General features: G+C 46.4%; 1 protein-coding gene across 6 annotated transcripts in view; it reads left to right on the top strand.

Annotated features, from left to right (window-relative positions):
• The window catches only part of RALY (RALY heterogeneous nuclear ribonucleoprotein), a 277,534-nt gene that overhangs the window by 214,268 nt on the left and 42,493 nt on the right, over positions 1 to 20,773 (top strand). For all 6 annotated transcript variants that reach the window (XM_073309890.1, XM_073309888.1, XM_073309892.1 and 3 more), the window contains one exon: positions 16,288 to 16,552. In XM_073309890.1, the coding sequence (XP_073165991.1) occupies positions 16,288 to 16,552 (265 nt within the window). The remainder of the gene's footprint in view (positions 1 to 16,287; positions 16,553 to 20,773) is intronic.

The raw sequence follows: 20,773 nt of genomic DNA, 5'->3' as shown, positions 1-20,773 counted from the left end.
TGAATACAACTGTCACCGTTATAATCGTCATATAGAGTCAGTCTCGGCAGCATGCACCTTTCTAATCAGACCACTGGCACTGGAACTAGGGTTGCCAACCCACGAGGATTGTCCTTTAATTAAAGATTATGTCTTAATGAAATCTCCAGGAATTCGTCCTACCAAAATTGTCAACCCTAGCTGGAACACTTTTAATAGTGGGGGTGCTGAAAGCCACCCCCCTTATCCCTGTCCGCTGCCCACCCTCCACCCCCCCGCCCCTCCAAGCTAGGGCCGGGAGCAGGGCTTTGTCTCCGGGAGGCAGGAACCCGGACAGGGGTAAGAGGGCTGAGGCTGGGGCCACAGCTGGGGGTGGGTGCAAGGCCAGCAGCGGAGCCCCGCATAAAACCTGGGAGTGCTGCAGCACCCCCTGCATCCCTCATCCCCACGCTTATAAATCAGACATATCACCAAGACCCTCTGCTCTTTTTCAAGCCAGGACTCTCCTTGGCCTTTTACTCAACATATCAAAAATAGAACAGCTTGATAAGATGCTGCACAATGTAGATGCTTTCTGGAGAGCTGTACACCCCACCTCCCACCCCCCGTGGAAAGAACCAAAGCCAATGTGGCTGATGAGGTGCTGGATTTAATCTGCATATGCCGTGTAATGCTCACATCACGAGAATGCAATTAGTGGAAGCATGAAATATTAATATGTGATGATTAAAAATGTCCCTTTTTTAGTTGTTACAGTAACAGGGGCATTAAGTGCTATGAAACAAATATTATATGTTAAAGAAAAAGGGAGGAAAGGCCTGCAGTGAAACCTCTGAAAGGGCGCAGAGAAGGTGCTTTCTTTGGGGAACAATAGGCTAGTATGGGCTACTGTCTGACCTGCAGAATTATTCCTCGCACAGGCTTTTTGTCCAAGATCTCAAAGCACTTTGTAAACAGTTCATTAAGACTCAGACAGGCCACTGTTACTAAACTGAGAGGGTAAATGACTTGCCCAAAGTCTCACAGCAAGTTAGAGCTGGAACCCAGGAGCCCTGACTCCCAGTTGCCTCCTGCTCTAACCACTATACAAGACTCCCTGTCAGAGCTAGCATTATAACCCAGAAGTATGTTTGCTTTCTACAGGTTTGGCCCCAGAGCAGAGGTTATTGTTCCTTATCCAGCTTGAAAGAAGAATTTTGATGGGCAGGTTACACTCATGTAGCATCTTGCTTGGCACATCAGTGGAGACTCCAGATCCTTTCTGTCTCCATCCCAAGTCCTTCTTAGTGGCCTGCCCATCATCTGGCCTGACTTTGTGTCCACCATCTGGCGTCTGAGCAGGAGTGTGTGCCTGCCATCCAGACGCCTTTCAATCCCATATCCTATCTCATTCTGCGATCCCTGGACAGCTTCCTCAAGCAAGAGCGGTTACAGGGGACCCTGAAAGAGGTGATCTATTATCCATTCCGTGCAAGCCTACCATATACTGTAACACGTTTCACCACCATATAAAGTAATGGAGCTGTGCCCAGGAGAGGGGAGTAACAGAGTGCCCAGCTTCAGGAGTGAGGCCAGCAGAGTAGGGGGAAGAGCAGAGGAGTGTCACGAGCCAGACTGAGGTAGAGGTAGGTAAGAGAGCCCAGAGGTCAGGTGGAACAGAGGAGTGATGGAGAGATGAGGAGTGGGGTGACTAGATATGGGGCCAGCGGAGGATGGAGACAGAAGTGCAGTGAGCAATAGGAGGTAGGACAATGAAGGACATAAACACCTAGATGGATGAGTGTGAGGAAAGGGTGTAGCTAAGCAGAGAACTAGGATGGAGACTGCAGGGAGAGGGAGATGGCAGGTGAAGTGACATGCTCCAGGGTCAGGGAAGTTGGACAGAGATTGGAGGAAAGGGTGGCACTGTGCGGCAGGTGGGTGAGGGGAGTACAGGGACATGACAGCAGAAACAGAGCTATCGATGGAGGTTCCTTTATGGCTCCTCATCACCATGGCGTCCGAGTTCCTCTCCAAGTAACATGCACACAAAGAGAGGCTTCTCTCATTCCTCTCCTGTCAGCTGGGACTTGATTGTTTACTGTGGATGGGGTTTTTGATTGGTTTCAGGGGCGGGAGTTGTGGTAGTGGTACTCTGGGAATGGTAACAAGAGAAATGGGGTTTGCCTTTGATTCCTACTCATCCTGATGTGGTCTGAGCGTGAGCTCTGGAGGCATGGACCAGGTGCTGAGACAGTCGTCTCCCGCACACTCTGGCCTCGCTCTGAAGGCTGGCAACTCCACTGATGTGGGAGAAGATAACCCTTATGGAAGGCCATAATTATGCAGAGCGATGAGACCCCTCAGGGAATTTGGTCCAATCCCATGGAATCCAATGGTTTCCGGTGAACCCAAAGAAGACAGCAGAGCGCAGGAGTGATGTGGGTCTCGAGAGCTTGTGTTTCTGAGCACATGGGCTATTGAGTTCTCAACCAGCTGCAGCTTTCTTAAGGTTGGTCATTTCACCCCAAGAATTACAATGATCAGATTGCCAGGTGAAGGAGTAGGCAGGTCCAAGGCTCAGAGCAGTTTTATGAAGCAAGTTACAGGGATTTGCTTTGTTTACCATTTCACTTTGTGAGCCAAGGCACATCATGCCATGTGTCCATGCTTCAGTTTCCCCATTTTGTAAGAGGAGAGATAATAGTGATTACCCACCTCTGTGATGAGCTTTGAGATCTGGGGGTGAAAAGTGCGATCTGTAAGAGTGCTAAGTGGTTATTTTATTAGTTAGCAAGGAAGTTAAAATGGCAGAGCACTGATATGTCACTTCTCAGAGTGAAAGACTCGTCAGGCAACAATACTCCCAGAACAAGATGTGCTTTGTCCCCAGCTTTTCCCCTCTTTTACAAAACTAAACACACTCTGTGGATTAGCTCCACTGACTCCAATGGAACTGCCCTGATTTGCACCCGCTAAGGATCTGGCCCAATTGATTTCAATGGAATACGGCCTGCTATTCTGCTGAAAATCATTCGGATGTCATATCCCTCTCTCTATTCAGGCCACATATTTGCTGCACTGAGGCAGCTTTACCCACATTCCTCCTACACAGTCTGAGAGAGCTCAGCTTGCTGACGTTATTAGTGTTTACAGACACAAACAGCTGGTCCGAGATTCAAACATTTGTAAATATCACCGTTCTGGGCTCATTAGAATTTGGAAAGCATTTAGGCTAATAGCAGGCTGAAGCTTTCCTAAGACCGCACCTGAGACATTGGCATTTTCGTTCTTCAGAGATGCTACGGGGAGGGGTGGAGGGCAGGCAGGATTTTATTTGATTTGGTGCTAGGGTTTGGGTGGGTTTTTTTCCTAACCAGGGTTCCCAGGATCCCTGAGAGAGAGGAGAACGAAAAGGCCTGGCTCTACCAAGATAACATGAAGCAGGGAACCTAAGGAGACATTATCTGAGCAGGTTGGGAGCTAAAATAAACCAAATGAAATGCTATGCAAATTCTAAACATCTGATTCTAAAAGCTAATCTGAAACACTGATGGGGGGAGCATTTGTTAATAAGAGCAACCAAATGGACTACTAGTTTTCTGCCCCTTCTACCAAGTGGCTGAATAATGCAATGAGATTCCTACCTGCCTGTGCAAAACCCAAGAGTGACCTTTTCACACACCTCGCTGGTGTGAGGTGGGTGATGGTATTGGATCCTGGCAAACCCAAGCAAGTGGATTAGATTCCCTCCGGAGGGATTTCAGGCTTGCCCAACTCCTGAACCAGGTTTTGAAAAGTACATGCACAAAAGCAAGCGCATCTAACGGGGGGGCATGTGGAACCTGCTGCAAGCACCCAGCGTGAGCTTTTGGATTGCTTTTAGCTATGTGTGTGCTGGTACATGCGGCTAGATCAGGCATACAGGCTTTTCAGAACGCCCCAGGTGAACTCAATGTTATATTATCTCCGGCAAGTTTTCCCACCCTTAACAGAACAGGCACCTCTCCCCCACCCCCACCCCCACACACACACACTAACTTTAGGTGTCTCCTGGGCTCGGGAGCTCAAGGGCCTCTTTCTTCCTTTATCCTCTCAGGATTAGAAGGGGTTCAGAGATGAAAATGAGCAGGGGCTTGACTAAACTCTCACGTGAAGAGAGATGGGAAAGATTTGGATTGTTCACCTTAGTGAAGAGATGGAGAAGAGGGGACATGGTACAAATATCTAAAACAATGAACAGCCCAGAGAAAGGAGGTTGGGGACTTCTGTTATCCCCATATCACAGCACAAGAACATGGTGGGGGTTGTGTGGGGACATTCAATGCAATTGAAAGTGGCAAATTCACAATTGATAAAAATGAAATGCTTTTATACACAATGTACAGTTAGACTGTGGAACCCACTGCCACCAGATCTCATTGAAACCAAAAGATTAGCAGGATTACAATGGGATCAGAAATTTTACCTGGATAGCAAAAGTACTGAATTATAACAATAAATACCAAAAGAAAAATCAACAAGAAGTTTGGATGGGTCATAAACCCTTCTGCAATCTCTAGCTTTTGGGAGTTTAGAAGAAACTTTCCCTTCCAGGTCCAGGCTATCTTACAACAACCTGCAGCAGGGTTCCTTGCACCTTGCTCTGTGCTTCTCTACACATATAGCACTACTGTGAAGTGTGTAGGTACTCCACCTCCCCGAGAGGCAGTAGCTATGTCAATAGGAGAAGCCCTCCCATTGACACAGTGCAATCCACATCAAGAGTTTGGATGGTATAACTGTGTCGCTCAGGGGAGTGGATTTTGTGTGATGTAGTTACACCGACATAAGTCTGTAATGTAGACCAAGCCTATGAAACATCTGGTGCTCGCCACTGTCAGAGACAGAAACCTGGTCTGGCTGGATCATTAATCTGATCCAGTCTGGCTGTTCCTGTCTTCCTAGGTAATGCTGGTGGTAAGAGTAATTCCAGCAATCTGTAGGTTGAGACCACCCTTCCCCGCTTCAACTCTCTCAGGCCACTGAGCAGCTGCCAAGCTGTAAGGAACAGGCCACGTCTACACTACCCGCCGGATCGGCAGTTAGTGATCGATCTATCGGGGATTGATTTATCACGTCTAGTGTAGAAGCTATAAATCAATCCCCGATTGCTCTGCCGTCGACTCCGGAACTCCACCAGGGCAAGAGGCGGAAGTGGAGTCGACGGGGGAGCGGCGGTGGCCGTCGATCCTGCGCCGCAAGGACGCAAAGTAAATGATTCTAAGTCGATCTAAGATACGTCGACTTCAGCTATGCTATTCTCGTAGCTCAAGTTGCATATCTTAGATCGATCCCCCCCGCCCCAGTGTAGACCAGGCCCAAGGCAAGGCAAGCTTGCTTTCCTGGGAAAAGAATGTGACAGAGGGAGAAAAGCCATTCATACTGGAGCTGGAGCTGTATTAAGACAATAACCTCACTCCTTCCGCGGAGAGTGCCTGAGCATGTCACGCTATAGTGCATGGGACACGGTGAAGATCACAGTTCATCATGTACTAGTCCCTGTGGCCCCTTGTGCTCCCCGTTCCCTAGCAGAGGAAGTCCTATTGATCAGCAATCCCCGGGACTTCTGGCATGTGAGGAAAACTCTTTCTCTCCCTGCAGTTGCCAAAGGCATTTTCTTAAGGCAGGACCTTCTTATGAGGGCCAGAGGCTAAAAAAGGCTGATCGACTACCTAGTCCAAATTATCAGCATCTTCCCTTCACTTCTCCAGGAATCCTAGACGATGGCTAATAACCAGGTTCTGCTTTGCTTAGGGCAGAGTAGCTAAAACCTACAGTTCACAGGCAGGGTGCCAGCCGATAGTGGAAAACTAAGTGAATTCAAACTCTTCGCCCTGGGGACTGGTTTTCCTCTCACACACGGGGTAAATCAAGAGTAGCTCCATTGATTCCAGTTTTATGATGGTTTAAGTGAAATCAGAATCAGGCTCTAAGCCTGGAGTAGGCAAAGAGTAAAGACAACAGGATGTATTCCGGGACCCCAAGCATTCAAAAACCATGAGTCGGGCCCCCCAGAATCACGACTCCAAGTTGGGGCTGTTTGAAAAAGAACAAATATTGTGAGACTGATCACAAAATCACAGGAGTAACCAACACTGAGTTTCTGATACCAGAAACACCAGTGCAATTCTGGAATAACTCCACGGAAGTCGATGGAGACACTCCAGAATTACACCAGGCTAACTGAGGCCAGCACCTGGCCCCTTGTTCATCAGATCTTGTTCATGACCAGAGTGCTCGGTTTGGGCTGTAGAGTCAATAAGGAGTTTTGCTATTAACTTTGGTGAAAACGGGAGGAGGAGGGATATTATTTCAATTGAGTTTGGCAGCTCCTGGAGACTGCAAGCTGCTGTTTAGCAACAGGAATCATATACAAGAGCAGTGGTCATGCAAGCTTCCCCCATCCCAGGCCACCAATACACTTCAGCCATGTTCTGGGAGTTGTTGCTGACACGCCAATATGGGGGCCAATCAGTGGCTGGTTATTTGGTTTTAACATGCACGCCTGTCTATCAAAAACTGGCCTCAGAAACCACCAGCTCCTTTCAGCCCAACCCTGATTCCTAGCTCATGTGCCTCTCCTGTGAGACCTGTTACAAGCCAACTGTCACCCTGTTCAACTCAAAGGCAGTTTTGCCCTTGATTTGGAAGGCAGCAGAAGTAGGAGAAGGCATAAGGACCCAAATTTTCCAAAGGGTTCTCAGTGGCTGCTCAGTACTTTCTGAGAAGCAGGCCCTAGATATCTCAAACTGAGGCCCCAGAATTAGGGAGCACATGAAAAAGTTTGGCCCTTAACGTCTCTATTCCTCAGTTTCCCCAACTCTGCTATGCGGATAATGATGCTAACCTATGTAAAGCACTGTGAGAACTTCAACACCTCTGTGTAAGCTCGAAAGCTCGTCTCTGTCACCAGTGTTGGGAATCATTAGCAAAGGGATAGATAATGAGACAGAAAATATCATATTGCCTCAATATAAATTCATGGTATGCCCACATTTTGAATATGCATGCAGATGTGGTTGCCCCATGTCCAAAAAGATATATTGGAATTGGAAAAGATTCAGAAACGGGCAACAAAAATTATTAGGGGTATGGAACAGCTTCCATATGAGGAGAGATTAATAAGACTGAGACTTTTCAGCTTGGAAAAGAGACGAATAAGGGGGGATACACTAGAGGTCTATAAAATCATGACTGGTTTGGAGAAAGTAAATAAGAAAGTGTTATTTACTCCTTCTCATAACACAAGTAGGGGGCACCAAATGAAATTAATAGGCAGCAGGTTTAAAACAAAAAAAAGGAAATATTTCTTCACACAACGCACAGTCAACCTGTGGAACACTTTGCCAGTGGATGTTGTGAAGGCCAAGACTATAACGGGGTTCAAAAAATAACTAGATAAGTTCATGGAGGATAGGTCCATCAATGGCTATTAGCCAGGATGGGCAGGGATGGTGTCCTTGGCCTCTGTTTGCCAGAAGCTGGGAATGGATGACAGGGATCACTTGATGATGACCTGTTCTGTTCATTCCCTCTGGGGCACCTGACAATTGGCCACTGTCAGAAGACAGGATACTAGGCTAGATGGACCTTTGGTCAGACCCAGTATGGCCGTTCTTATATTCTTAAAGAAAACAAACCCCTGGCTATTTTAAGCTCCAGGAATGAAAAGAGAAATTTAATCGTAGCAAACCCAAACTACGTCCAGCTTGTTAAGAGTGGAATCTAGCAGGCACAGTGTTTCCAGTCTTAGTGTTGGGTTAATAGAATCAAAGAGGGTCGAGATGGAAATGATGTATTAGGCCATCAAGTGCCTCCCACTGCACCCAGTAAAGGATTGTTCCCTATGCCATATTTCCAAGCGCTTGGTATAATATGGTTTTAAACAATGAAAGGACCAGACCGTCTCTTCCTTTGTGCTTTTAAGATTAAAGGGCTGGGTCAGGAGTGTTGGACAACATAGGAAGAGGAAGGAAGCATGGAGCTGGTGGGCTCTGCTAAGCAGGCGCTGCATTTTGGCAGAGAGGCAGCTGCGTTTCAGTGGAGGTTGCTGTCTCATTTGTAGCAGAGTGTTTGGTTTGGAAAGTGCTTTGGGAGGAAATGGGCAATGTCCAGGTAAGATCACCAGTCTGGCATACGTAGCAAAGGTACATTTCCTGCCCCCCGAACTCTAAAGTGAAATTCTGAGACAGAGATTTCATGTTCCATCTCTCTGAGCTAGCTTTTCCCATGGAAGTAGCATACAATATGTATGAAACATGCAGTAATGTGTTCCTCATAATCAGACCTGCTTCTGGAAAGAGGGAGGGAAAAACCAGGCTATCACCGGACTGCTGTCATCTTCTTATGTGCTCAGCAACCACCACAACTGCGTGATGTCAGGCGGATAGAGCAGGACTAGAGATTTGATTTCACAGAACTGTCAATTCAGCCTTCCCCCCTTGTTTTGAGAGATGAGTCCTTTTCTCAGCTGCTGTCTCTGGAATACCACAGGCAAGGCAATCGGAACAGCATGGCTTAGGGTTATGGAAAAGGGATTGGAGTTAGTTAATAGCCAAGTTACTGAGTGGCTGACAGCCTGTCTGTTCCCAAGGTAACAGTGACACCTGCTGTCCATCGGAAACTCAGCTCGTTGCAGCGCTAGGCATTTAGGGAGGCTGAATTCACAAGCTCTGCCACTGAAATGTAAAAGCAAGACTAGAGAGCCAGCAGACTGCCTGAGGCTGCAGAACAGGGAGTTTGACACCTAAATGTCATCATCTGCAGCCACGAAACTGAGCTCCTGGCTGATTGCAAGGGCAAAACCCTGGGTGCAAATGCTGGCTTTCATTTATTTTGAGCGATATAACCATTTTTAAAAGATGCTCGCCGTGCATTAAAGATACAGCCGTAATTGCAGGAGCTGGACTGAGATCACTTTACAAGTTTCAGAGTAGCAGCCGTGTTAGTCTGTATCCGCAAAAAGAAAAGGAGTACTTGTGGCACCTTAGAGACTAACCAACTTATTTGAGTATAAGCTTTCGTGAGCTACAGCTCACTTCATCAGATGCATTCAGTGGAAAATACAGTGAGGAGATTTATATACACACAGAACATGAAAAAAATGGGATTGTAGTTTCCTCAGGAAGTCAGTGGTGTCTCGAAGATAGCTGAACAAGAGGCTGCTCGGCAGCTCTCCAACACCACTTTCTACAAGCCATTACCCTCTGATCCCACTGAGGGTTACCAAAAGAAACTACAGCATTTACTCAAGAAACTCCCTGAAACTGAAATTGTGGAAAAGCAGCATCACTTGCCCCATAACCTCAGCCATGCAGAACACAATGCCATCCACAGCCTCAGAAACAACTCTGACATCGTAATCAAAAAGGCTGACAAAGGAGGTGCTGTTGTCATCATGAATAGGTCGGAATATGAACAAGAGGCTGCTCGGCGGCTCTCCAACACCACTTTCTACAAGCCATTACCCTCTGATCCCACTGAGGGTTACCAAAAGAAACTACAGCATTTGCTCAAGAAACTCCCTGAAAAAGCACAAGAACAAATCCACACAGACACACCCCTGGAACTCTGACCTGGGGTATTCTATCTGCTCCCCAAGATCCATAAACCTGGAAATCCTGGGCGTCCCATCATCTCAGGCATTGGCACCCTGACAGCAGGATTGTCTGGCTATGTTGACTCCCTCCTCAGGCCCTACGCTACCAGCACTCCCAGCTACCTTCGAGACACCACTGACTTCCTGAGGAAACTACAATCCATCGGTGATCTTCCTGATAACACCATGCTGGCCACTATGGATGTAGAAGCCCTCTACACCAACATTCCACACAAAGATGGACTACAAGCCGTCAGGAACAGTATCCCCGATAATGTCACGGCAAACCTGGTGGCTGAACTTTGTGACTTTGTCCTCACCCATAACTATTTCACATTTGGGGACAACGTATACCTTCAAATCAGCGGCACTGCTATGAGTACCCACATGGCCCCACAGTATGCCAACATTTTTACGGCTGACTTAGAACAACGCTTCCTCAGCTCTCGTCCCCTAATGCCCCTACTCTACTTACGCTACATTGATGACATCTTCATCATCTGGACCCATGGAAAAGGAGCCCTTGAGGAATTCCACCATGATTTCAACAATTTCCATCCCACCAACAACTTCAGCCTGGACCAGTCCACACAAGAGATCCACTTCCTGGACACTACGGTTCTAATAAGCTATGGTCACATAAACACCACCCTATACCGTAAACCTACTGACTGCTATTCCTACCTACATGCCTCCAGCTTTCACCCAGACCACACCACACAATCCATTGTCTACAGCCAAGCTCTACGGTACAACCGCATTTGCTCCAACCCCTCAGACAGAAACAAACACCTACAAGATCTCTATCAAGCATTCTTACAACTACAATACCCACCTGCTGAAGTGAAGAAACAGATTGACAGAGCCAGAAGAATACCCAGAAGTCACCTACTACAGGACAGGCCCAACAAAGAAAATAACAGAACGCCACTAGCCGTCACCTTCAGGCCCCAACTAAAACCCCTCCAACGCATTATTAAGGATCTACAACCTATCCTGAAGGATGACCCATCACTCTCACAAATCTTGGGAGACAGGCCAGTCCTTGCCTACAGACAGCCCCCCAGCCTGAAGCAACTACTCACCAGCAACCACACACCACACAACAGAACCACTAACCCAGGAACCTATCCTTTCAACAAAGCCCGTTGCTAACTGTGTCCACATATCTATTCAGGGGACACCATCATAGGGCCTAATCACATCAGCCACACTATCAGAGGCTCGTTCACCTGTACATCTACCAATGTGATACATGCCATCATATATCATATAAGCCAGCAATGCCCCTCTGTCATGTACATTGGTCAAACTGGACAGTCTCTACGTAAAAGAATAAATGGACACAAATCAGACGTCAAGAATTATAACATTCATAAACCAGTCAGAGAACACTTCAATCTCTTTGGTCACTCGATTTCTGACCTAAAAGTGGCAATTTTTCAACAAAAAGACTTCAAAAACAGACTCCAATGAGAGACTGCTGAATTGGAATTAATTTGCAAATTGGATACAATTAACTTAGGCTTGAATAGAGACTGGGAGTGGTTGAGTCATTACACAAAGTAAAACTATTTCCCCTTGTTTATTCCCCCCCCACAACTGTTCCTCAGATGTTATTGTTAACTGCTGGAAATGGCCTACCTTGATTATCACTAAAAGGGTTTTCTCCCCCCCACCCCCACTCTCCTACTGGTAATAGCTCATCTTAAGTGATCACTCTCGTTACAGTGTGCATGATAAACACCCATTTTTTTCATGTTCTGTGTGTATACAAACCTCACTGTATTTTCCACTGAATGCATCCGATGAAGTGAGCTGTAGCTCCTAAAAGCTTATGCTCAAATAAATTGGTTAGTCTCTAAGGTGCCACAAGTCCTCCTTTTCTTTTCACTTTACAAGTGGGGCCCTAGAACTTTCATTAGGTACCAGCAGGTAAAAGCTTTTCTGTATTATTTTTAAAGCTCTGGTTTATGAATAAAAATGGATTTCAATATTGAACGAGATTCCCCGCCAGAGCATCTCACTGAAACCCTAAGTGTCAGATTAGAATCCTGGTAAGCACAGTATAGCTAGCAGCAGTTCCCCCATGGCTGGGGCAGAGCACTTTCCCTCACAGACAGGTTCTGAACCCTGCAACGAGGGGCCACCCGATCCCCACTCTATGGCACTGAGTGTGATGATGTACAGAGGGTCTGCTTGCTCTGTGCTCGTTGGGAACGGTCTTTCCTTTTTTAAGACCATTTTTTCTAAATGTATTTCGTGTTGGCAAAACTCTGCAGCGCGTACAGCCGACATCGCTGGAGACTGGAGCCCTCAGGGCAGGTACAGCACAGGCAGCTGGCGTGTAATCTTAACCTGACTCCATCCCCGAAACGTGCCTGAGTCCTGCTGTAAAGGGACCAACTCTTGGGCTGGGAGAGGATTTCAGGGGTCCATGGCACATTGAACCCTTGGTCTCTCTGAGGAGACTGGCACTGTAGGGCAAGAGGTGATAACTAATGTTAACACCTACCCATTGGGGAACAGAGTTCAGTCACCAACTCCTTCCAGGTGGGCCACTGAACAGCAGTAGAATATGGTAACCGCTTTCCACAACCCCGCACTTACAGATAGCCTAACGGCAGGGAAGTGCAACAATAACTGTTCCTTTAGGATGAAATTCACCCTTGTGCAGAGCATCCATGCAAGGGCTATTCACCACTTAGCTCCCCAAACTAGAGCTTATGTGAAATGTACATGGGCCTAGTGTACTCATGCTACCCTTTGCAGAGGGTGAATTTCACCCTCGGTGACCAAAATCCATTATCCAGTGAAGCAATGTTATGGTATTGTTTTTATTCCATGCTGCATGTTGTTGTGTAGCTGAGATTGCTACTTGTCTGGACCTGTAAGAAGAAAGCTGTTGTTTTGTGGTGTAAACTATAATTCACCAGGAACTGAGTGAAGGCCAACAAATTCACTGGGGCTTTTTACAAGTGACCAGGAGTGGACTGCAATCAATCAGCTCAGAGAAGGATGAAAAGAGAAGCTCCTGGAGTGAGAAATGGCTCCGCTCCATACAGGGTGTCACAGGAATAAGGCTGACAAGACAGAATGGAAACATATCAGATGCTGAAATTCAAGAATAGCTGAGACAGAGATTGTAATGGGGACATGGCACCCGATGCAGATGTGCTGGGAAAGCAACAGATGAATCAATGACATGTTCACCCAAAATCAAAAAGAGCATTGCAGGCAATCTTGTAGCCCCAGCCCATGGCCTGTGTGTGAGGGTAGTTAGCTAACTGGGCTCACCACAAGGACTTCTTGTTTCCAGCCTCAAGAAAGTTCAGAGTCGAACTTTGCAAATATATATATTACAAACCCCCAAACCAAGCCAAACATCCCAGGTCTCATTACAAACTCAGCCAAAGCTTCATAAGGTTTGCAGCCTTCCAGGCAAACCCAGACCCAGGTCATCAATCTGGATTCAGCATGAATTTAAGCACTTGCCTAACTTTCCCTACTCAGATGCTTAAGCACCCTACTGATTCGGGGCCAGAGTGACAAGGGGCTGAGCTGTGATTTCAAAACCATGCAAAACTTGTCATGAAATCAGCTGATGCCAGGCATTTTTTACTAGGTTGCAGTTTGTGTTCAATGAAATCCAAATCAAATCAAATTTCAAAGGGGCCAGGACTGATAGGATGGGAAACCAAAATAAACTGCTAACCCCATTATAGTCTAAATTCTACCGTCTACCTTTTGAATTTACAAATTATTTACTACAACCAGTAGTTTTGGCTTCCAAGCCAGACTGTCCTGTCAGCCAAGTTACTGGGATGTATTACAAGAGTGTGCAAATATGTTCAGTTCCTGTATGTTTTCCCATACAGCTACTTATATCTGCTGGGTTTTTTTCTCTTTATGATGCAAAAATTATGGATAAATGTATAAATCTATCTATCTGTCTGTCTATCTATCTATCCATCCCCATATACACATTGCTGTCTGTCTGTCTATGTATCCCCGTATACACCATGCTTTCTGTCTATCTATTTTGTCTTTATACCATGATCATCATTTTGGTATCTGAGCTCATTACAAGAATGTGAGCAAGCAGTGAAGAAACTGCCACACAGTGGAGAATGTCTGGTGTGACGCTGGTATATGCTCTACCCAAATAACATATGCACAACCGGATTACTAGCTGACTCTTATATTTCACCTGGCTAGGAATCGGGACTCAGATAGTTTTCCATTCACAGGATTCAGGAAGGGGAAAAAACTCGCCCCTGTGCTGTGAGAAGCAACTGAACTCACTGGTGGACATTTAATACATTGTGCTCCAAGAGGTGTCTGACTCCTCTGGGTCACGTTAAGACTGACCCTTGTGGAGGGAGGCAGCTCCTGTCTGTTACACACATCACACAGGGGCTTGTAACAAGCAGAGTCCCTCTGCTTGGGGGCGTGCAGACTCACATCACTGCAAATGGGATGGGGAAGGAGGAGGGGCCACTCCCCTGTTCCCTCCCCTTCACCTCAGCCACAGAGCTGGCTGGAAATGCCATGGAGAGCAGGTTTCACACCCTCAGTTCAGGCCTGTGCCTAGATGACACCATCTAGTCCTAGTTGTGCCTCCAGAGACATTTAAATACTGTGCAAAACCTGGATTGGATATTCTGTGTGACTGGCAGGACTCACCTGGGCATTACAGGTACCTCTGGTAGCGGAGTGAATTAGGAGAATTTGGGGATTTCAGCACACAGTCTCATAATTTGCACTGCTGAGCGATTCTAGCTGTGGTATGGAATGCCTGTGTTTTATTCCAGCTACAGGATCCCAGAATGGAGCACTTAACTTCACTTTGTTCAGCACATGAGGACTCAGGGCAGGGATTGCATGACAGGAAGGAATTATGCCAAAGGAGAATGGAAAGCCTAAAGTTTGCCTGCAAAAATCCATGTGTAGGGACCTAAATAAGTGGCCCCTGCACAGGTGCATGAGAGAGGGAAGTCACAGCCACCTTCTTCCCAGAGCATCCATTTGAGAGCACTCAAAAACTGGCCCTTGGAGTTTCATTTTGAGATAGTTGTGAAAACACTGCTGTGACTTTTTCTTTAGGTAACTTGAAATCAGACTCAACATGCAAGGGAACAACATCCGATGAAGTGGGCTGTAGCTCACGAAAGCTTATGCTCAAATAAATTTGTTAGTCTCTAAGGCTCCTTTTTTTTTTTTTTTGCGAATACAGACTAACACGGCTGCTACTCAGAATCCTACAATAAGATCTTGCATTATTTTTAATGATTGTGTTTTTATTTGAAATAATTAATAAACCATCACACATGCAAAGTAAAGTGCAGAAAAACTAAATCGGAACACACACACATCTTAGGGGGGTATTCACAACATCACAGACCCTGTTCCCATGGGTTACCAGAAGCCAGAGGAACCTCCTGATACCCCTGTACAGTCTTTATAGATGAAAGAAAGTGAACTTTAGATACGTTTTATCTAAAATTCCCAGATTATAGCTTGTAGCTCTGATAACTGGTATCAAACCTTTAGTCTAGGAAACGACGCTTGCAGGATCTTACACACAAAGTAATCTCGCTCTGGGGCAAACTGCAATATTCCTGGCACTGGCCTAGGTGAGTGATTTTTAGTCCCTGATCCTGAGAAGCGTTGAGCAACCAGAACTCGGTCACTATGTATCTACGTAACTCCAGTGAGAGCTGCGGGCATTCAGTGCTTTCTCAGATGCACTCAGAGTCTCCTTCAGGCTTCTGTAAACACTTGCAGACACCCAGCCAACAGAAGAGGTGGGATTGGCTTCACCACATCTCTGCACCAGCCTGGAGCAGGATGCACCAGAGAAGGGGGAGGCTGTAGGGCACTGGAGGAAAAATGAGCCAAGCCCTGGTACTGGTTTTAGTGACACCAGCACAGAGCTGAGCTGGCACTGGTTATGTTGACTTTGTGTTGTTGAAAAGAAAATGAAAGTGAAAGTCTGGCTGCCTGCTCTGTTTGGCTTTCTAATGCACAGTACAAAGCTGTTCAGATTGATATGGGGGAGTGAATAATGTAGGAGTCGGGAGAGAGAGTGGGAAATGTGAATCTTACATGCCCAGTGGTGTTCCAAGGCAGGCACCGCATTGCATATTAAAAATAGCTTTCAATACTACTGTGCATGTTCAGGTACAGTCTAAGTGGCAGACAAAAGCATCCTGCTGAATAGCGTAGTTCTACAGCAGCTCAGCAAAATATGCACGGCAGACAGAAGGCTGAAGTTTCCATTGACTTTTTTAGGTCTGTCTGAATGAGAAGGACCAGAACTGGGTGAAAGAAATGGCATGGGGACAATCTACTCCACCCACGGGGAGCTGGAGTAATCAAAGTTTACATGGATGGGCCCAGGTGGTGGGGTTGTCACATGCAATCCCCTCAAATACCCAATTCTGGGGTGCAGAACTGCAGTGTAGCCTCTTCCTTCTGCAGCTGTTATTCCAGCCATGCATCTGGGGGCACCTGCAACCCCCACAAACTGCTGCAATGAAGTGATGGGATTGTTTATTGGTTTGCAGTTTGACGAAGGGTTGTAAGCCCCAAATCCCTCTCTCTCTGCCCCCCATTTTTATTACATTCATGCTATTCCCTCTAGCATGTCACACAACCTTCCTGACCCTCCTGACTTGTTCACTCAGGTGTTCAAGATGTCATTGAAGGTGCAGACAAGTAACATCACAAACAAGAACGACCCCAAGTCCATCAACTCCAGAGTCTTCATTGGGAATCTCAACACAGCCGTCGTCAAGAAATCAGATGTGGAGACCATTTTCTCCAAGTATGGCAGAGTGGTGGGCTGCTCCGTTCACAAGGGCTATGCGTTCGTACAGTACTCGAATGAGAGGCATGCACGGGCCGCTGTCCTGGGGGAGAACGGACGAATACTTGCCGGGCAGACGCTAGGTAAGGAGTCCTGATGTCCTCTTTCTACTCCTTGTAATCAAGGCACAAACTCATGTCATGAGCTGCAGCTGCAGAAGCTGTCAGAGGGGAGTCCTGAAAGCACCAGGCCCATGAACAATCACATGCCTTCCTTTAATATATTTTTCTACTGTAGCTGATGTTAAATAACTTCTGCATCGCATAGCAATTCATTCTACATCTGTCAGAGAGTTTGTCTGGAGAAAAATAGATGTTCTCAATCCGTTTGTGTGTCATTTAGTATCTATCTGTATTTATTTTATTTTATTTATCACAGTGGGTGCGCAATAGAGTTTAAAAGTCATAGAAGCAAAAGACCTTGTTATTATTATTTATATTGTGGACACACCTAGAGGCCCAAACTAAGATCAGGGCTCTGTTGTGCTAGGCACTCTACATATACCGAATGAGCTGTCCTGAACTGCTTGGAAACTAAACTGAGAAAGGGTGGGATGGGAAACACGGACACAGATCATAGAATCATAGAATATCAGGATTGGAAGGGACCTCAGGAGGTCATCTAGTCTAACCCCCTGCTCAAAGCAGGACCAATCCCCAACTAAATCATCCCAGCCAGGGCTTTGTCAAGCCTGACCTTAAAAACCTCAAAGGAAGGAGATTCCACCACCTCCCTAGGTAACGCATTCCAATGCTTCACTACCCTCCTAGTGAAAAAGTTTTTCCTAATATCCAATCTAAACCAACCCCACTGCAACTTGAGACCACTACTCCTTGTTCTGTCAGATAAGTAAAGTGACTCACCCAAGGTAATACAGGAGACCAGTGGCAGAGATAATCATACCAGGAGGTCAGCGAAATACATTATGTTAGCCAATAACATGGAACAGAGCACCACGTGAAGGCTGTTGTCTTGTCCTGTGTCATTTGTTAAGAGTCCTTATCTGGGGTGGCCTTGAAGAACTGCAGGATCAGCTCTATGTGTAGATCAACATAATGTGGACGGTCTGTCACATACTAAGGGTGACTATCTTTGAAGAGTTCTTAGGTGAATAACATGGATGTTGCTGCTCTGCAAGAAACTCATGCTGCAGAGTCTGAGCAAGCTGCAAGATCCTAAATGTATAGCTATGAACTCATTGCCACTATGAACAACGCGAAGTACAGCCTTGCCACATCCGTGGTCTTAGAGATGTCACAGTCCTGGAGGAATCCAAGACCATGGGAAACTCTACTGCTTGCAATGAGAATCAGAGAACTGACTGACCATAACAAACATCTACAAACCTCCAAATCTTGAATGGCAGGAGCCCACATTACCATCTTTTCCCCTCCCAGCTGTGTACCCTAGTGGCTTTAATAGCCACCACTCGCAATGGGGCTACAGCAGAAATGGTGAGCAGCTCACAAACTGGGCCTCATTTGTAGATGTCTACCTTTTTACAGCCCTAAACAAGTAGGGAATTTTCACTCAGTCACATGGAACACTAAACACAACCCAGACCTCTGTTTTCTGATGAAGGACAATATTGATGTCCCCCTGCAAGCTTTACAAACAGTGCTTGGAAACTTTTCTTGGAGCCAACCTGACTCCACCATTCTGCAGGTCAGCTGTGGAGTTCTGCTGATTGAATTAATGCTGAAACGGTGTTGGAATTTCTGCAAAGCAAACTGGGTTGCGTGTACCGCAGCCATTGAAGACAGGATGCAGCATATCAAGTTTTCCCTAGAATACTATCACCTTGTTCATCTTCTTATCAAAGCTGCTGTGAAACACATTCCTCGTGGCTATGGTGAGGTCTGTATTCCTTGCTGGCAGCCAGAGACAGAGGCACTCTTTAAAAAGGGTGAGAAGAGCAGTGATCCGGACGCAGCAAAAGCACTAGTAGACTCATTGAACTATGTGCGCCTGAGAAGATGGAATGAGACCGTGGAGGGTCTTGACTTCACTCATTGTGGTCGCAAAGCTTGGGCACACCTCCGTGAGCTTGCAGCTGCTGACCCAGCAAAATACCATCCATCAAAAATGACGGCTAATGCTGTCGCCTCACACCTTCTCTGGAATTCAACGACCAAAACTGACAAAGTGACTAGACAGAAGGTGCAGAGAGCACTTTCAAAATGTCTGACAAAGCCCCGGTACTTCACTCTCAGCCCTAGACACTCAAGAAGAAATAATCAAGGCCCACATCACCACTAAAAGTCGGAAGGCTTCTGGCAAGGATGATATATCCCAAATTCATCAAGCATTTGGGAGCAAAGAGAAGAGGATAGTTGGCAGATGTATTCAATGCCATATATTTGACAGAGAAGATCCCAAAATACTGGTGTGAGGTGATAGTCACTGACATCACAAACATGGGAAACCAGCTGTTGCCCAATATCACTCACACCACACCACAACTCACCAGTTAATGGATAGGGTTTCACTGGCCTTCTCACCCCTCTGGTTGAGGCCATCCTGCCAAAGCAATAGGCTGGTTTCAGACTGGGACGAAGTTTCCACAACTTGGTTTTCACCATTACTGGTCACATTGAGGCTGGCTTCAGATGGAATCTAAAAACTGGAACTGTGCTGATAGATTTCTCCTCTGCGTATGACATGGTATGGAGACATGGGCTATTGCTCAAGGCATCAAAGGTTATCAAATGCCATAGCACTATATGACTCCTGGCCACTATGTTGAGCAGCCATAGATACCATTTCCTGGTCAATGGGTATATCAGCGAAGCATGAACCTTCTGTGATAGTCTACTTCCAGAATCTGTGCTGGCTCCTTCACTATTCAACATCTACATTAGCGAGTTACCTGATAAAACTTGGCATAAATTCATCTGTGCCAATAGCATTGCTGTTGTGCCACAAGGCAAAGACCTTACCACCATCTGCAACATTCTCTCCTCCAACCTCAATACTGGAAACTCCATCCCAGTGCCTCCAAAACCTGGGTAATAGTCTTTCACCGAAACAACAAAGCCACCAAGGAACCACTTTATGTCTGCTTTCTCAATCAACGGTCTGAAATGAGCCCTGTCTGAAGTACTTGAGTGTAACCTTGGATAGAAGTCTGACTTCGAAAGCTCATCTGGAAAAGATGTGAAAAAGTAAAAGCAAGGACTAGCCTTGTCCAAAAACTCACAAGCACAACATGGGGTGCCAATGCACACACACTTCAAACAGAAACTCTTGACTAGTATACCTGCCCGCTAAATATTGCATGCCAGTCTGAGCAGGCAGCTCACATACCAATTTTCTGGACAAGCAGCTCAATGCTGCAATGAGTATGAAACCTGGAACATTTAAATGAACACATATCCAATGGTTGCACATTCTGGCACATATACTCCCACCCAAAATCTGGAGATACACACACACACACACACACACAGCCTGTGAGTACAATGGAACCATGGCTGACCTGGATTTACCATTTCATGAGCACCTCCAGAACTTTCCAAAGACACAGCTGAAATCCCCCAAGTCTTCTTGGGATGAGGCTAAAGCTCTTAAGGAGTCCTCATTCAATCCCGAAGTGCACTGGAAAGAATTCTGGGATAATGCTAATCTCCCAAACAAACAACTAATTGCTGACCCCTCAAAATAGTGTCCGGGTTTCAACCTACCCCAGAAGCAATGGCCCGTGGCAAGTGCTGTCATCTCCTACACCTCTGGAAGAGGAGAGACAATGCATAATGTGACTGGGCAGCAGTCACAAGCTATGGACCACATTGTAAATCAGTCCCTGCTTCGATTGCTTGCCAGTGGCATTTCAGAGTTACACCAAGACTCTTCCAAAGCTGCCTCCTGGCTCATTAATCTGGCCTTGGCTGTCCTCTCTTGCCATTTGAGAAGCAGCAGAGCCAGGAATAGAAACCCGTTCTCCTGAGTCCCAGGCCCTGCCCATTGGAGCATGTTTCCTCTTGCAGGTGTCAATGTTTTCTTTAAAAACTTCCGCTGGAGACCTGCCTGTTGTAGCTTTACTGGTGCAGCCATGGGAGCCCTAGCGTAGTAAAGGCACTAGCAGCCACTTGTGTTTTAATCACCAAATCGTGCTGACCTGCTCTGACCAACGGATTGAGATGCCAGCAGCAGGTCTAGGGTAATGCTTCTGCCAGTGACAGACAGATGTAAAAGTCTTTATTCTTCTATTCTGTTCTCCATAAGTCCCTATACCAAGCTCATCCCCATAGCCTCTGGGCGCCTTCCAGCCGTTCATCAAGCAACTTGACTGCACATCTGTCACA

This window comes from Lepidochelys kempii, chromosome 13 (genome assembly GCF_965140265.1).
Source record: "Lepidochelys kempii isolate rLepKem1 chromosome 13, rLepKem1.hap2, whole genome shotgun sequence".
NCBI lineage: Eukaryota > Metazoa > Chordata > Testudines > Cheloniidae > Lepidochelys > Lepidochelys kempii.
Note: the sequence above shows the minus strand (reverse complement) of the source record. Positions and strands in the feature narration are given on the sequence as shown.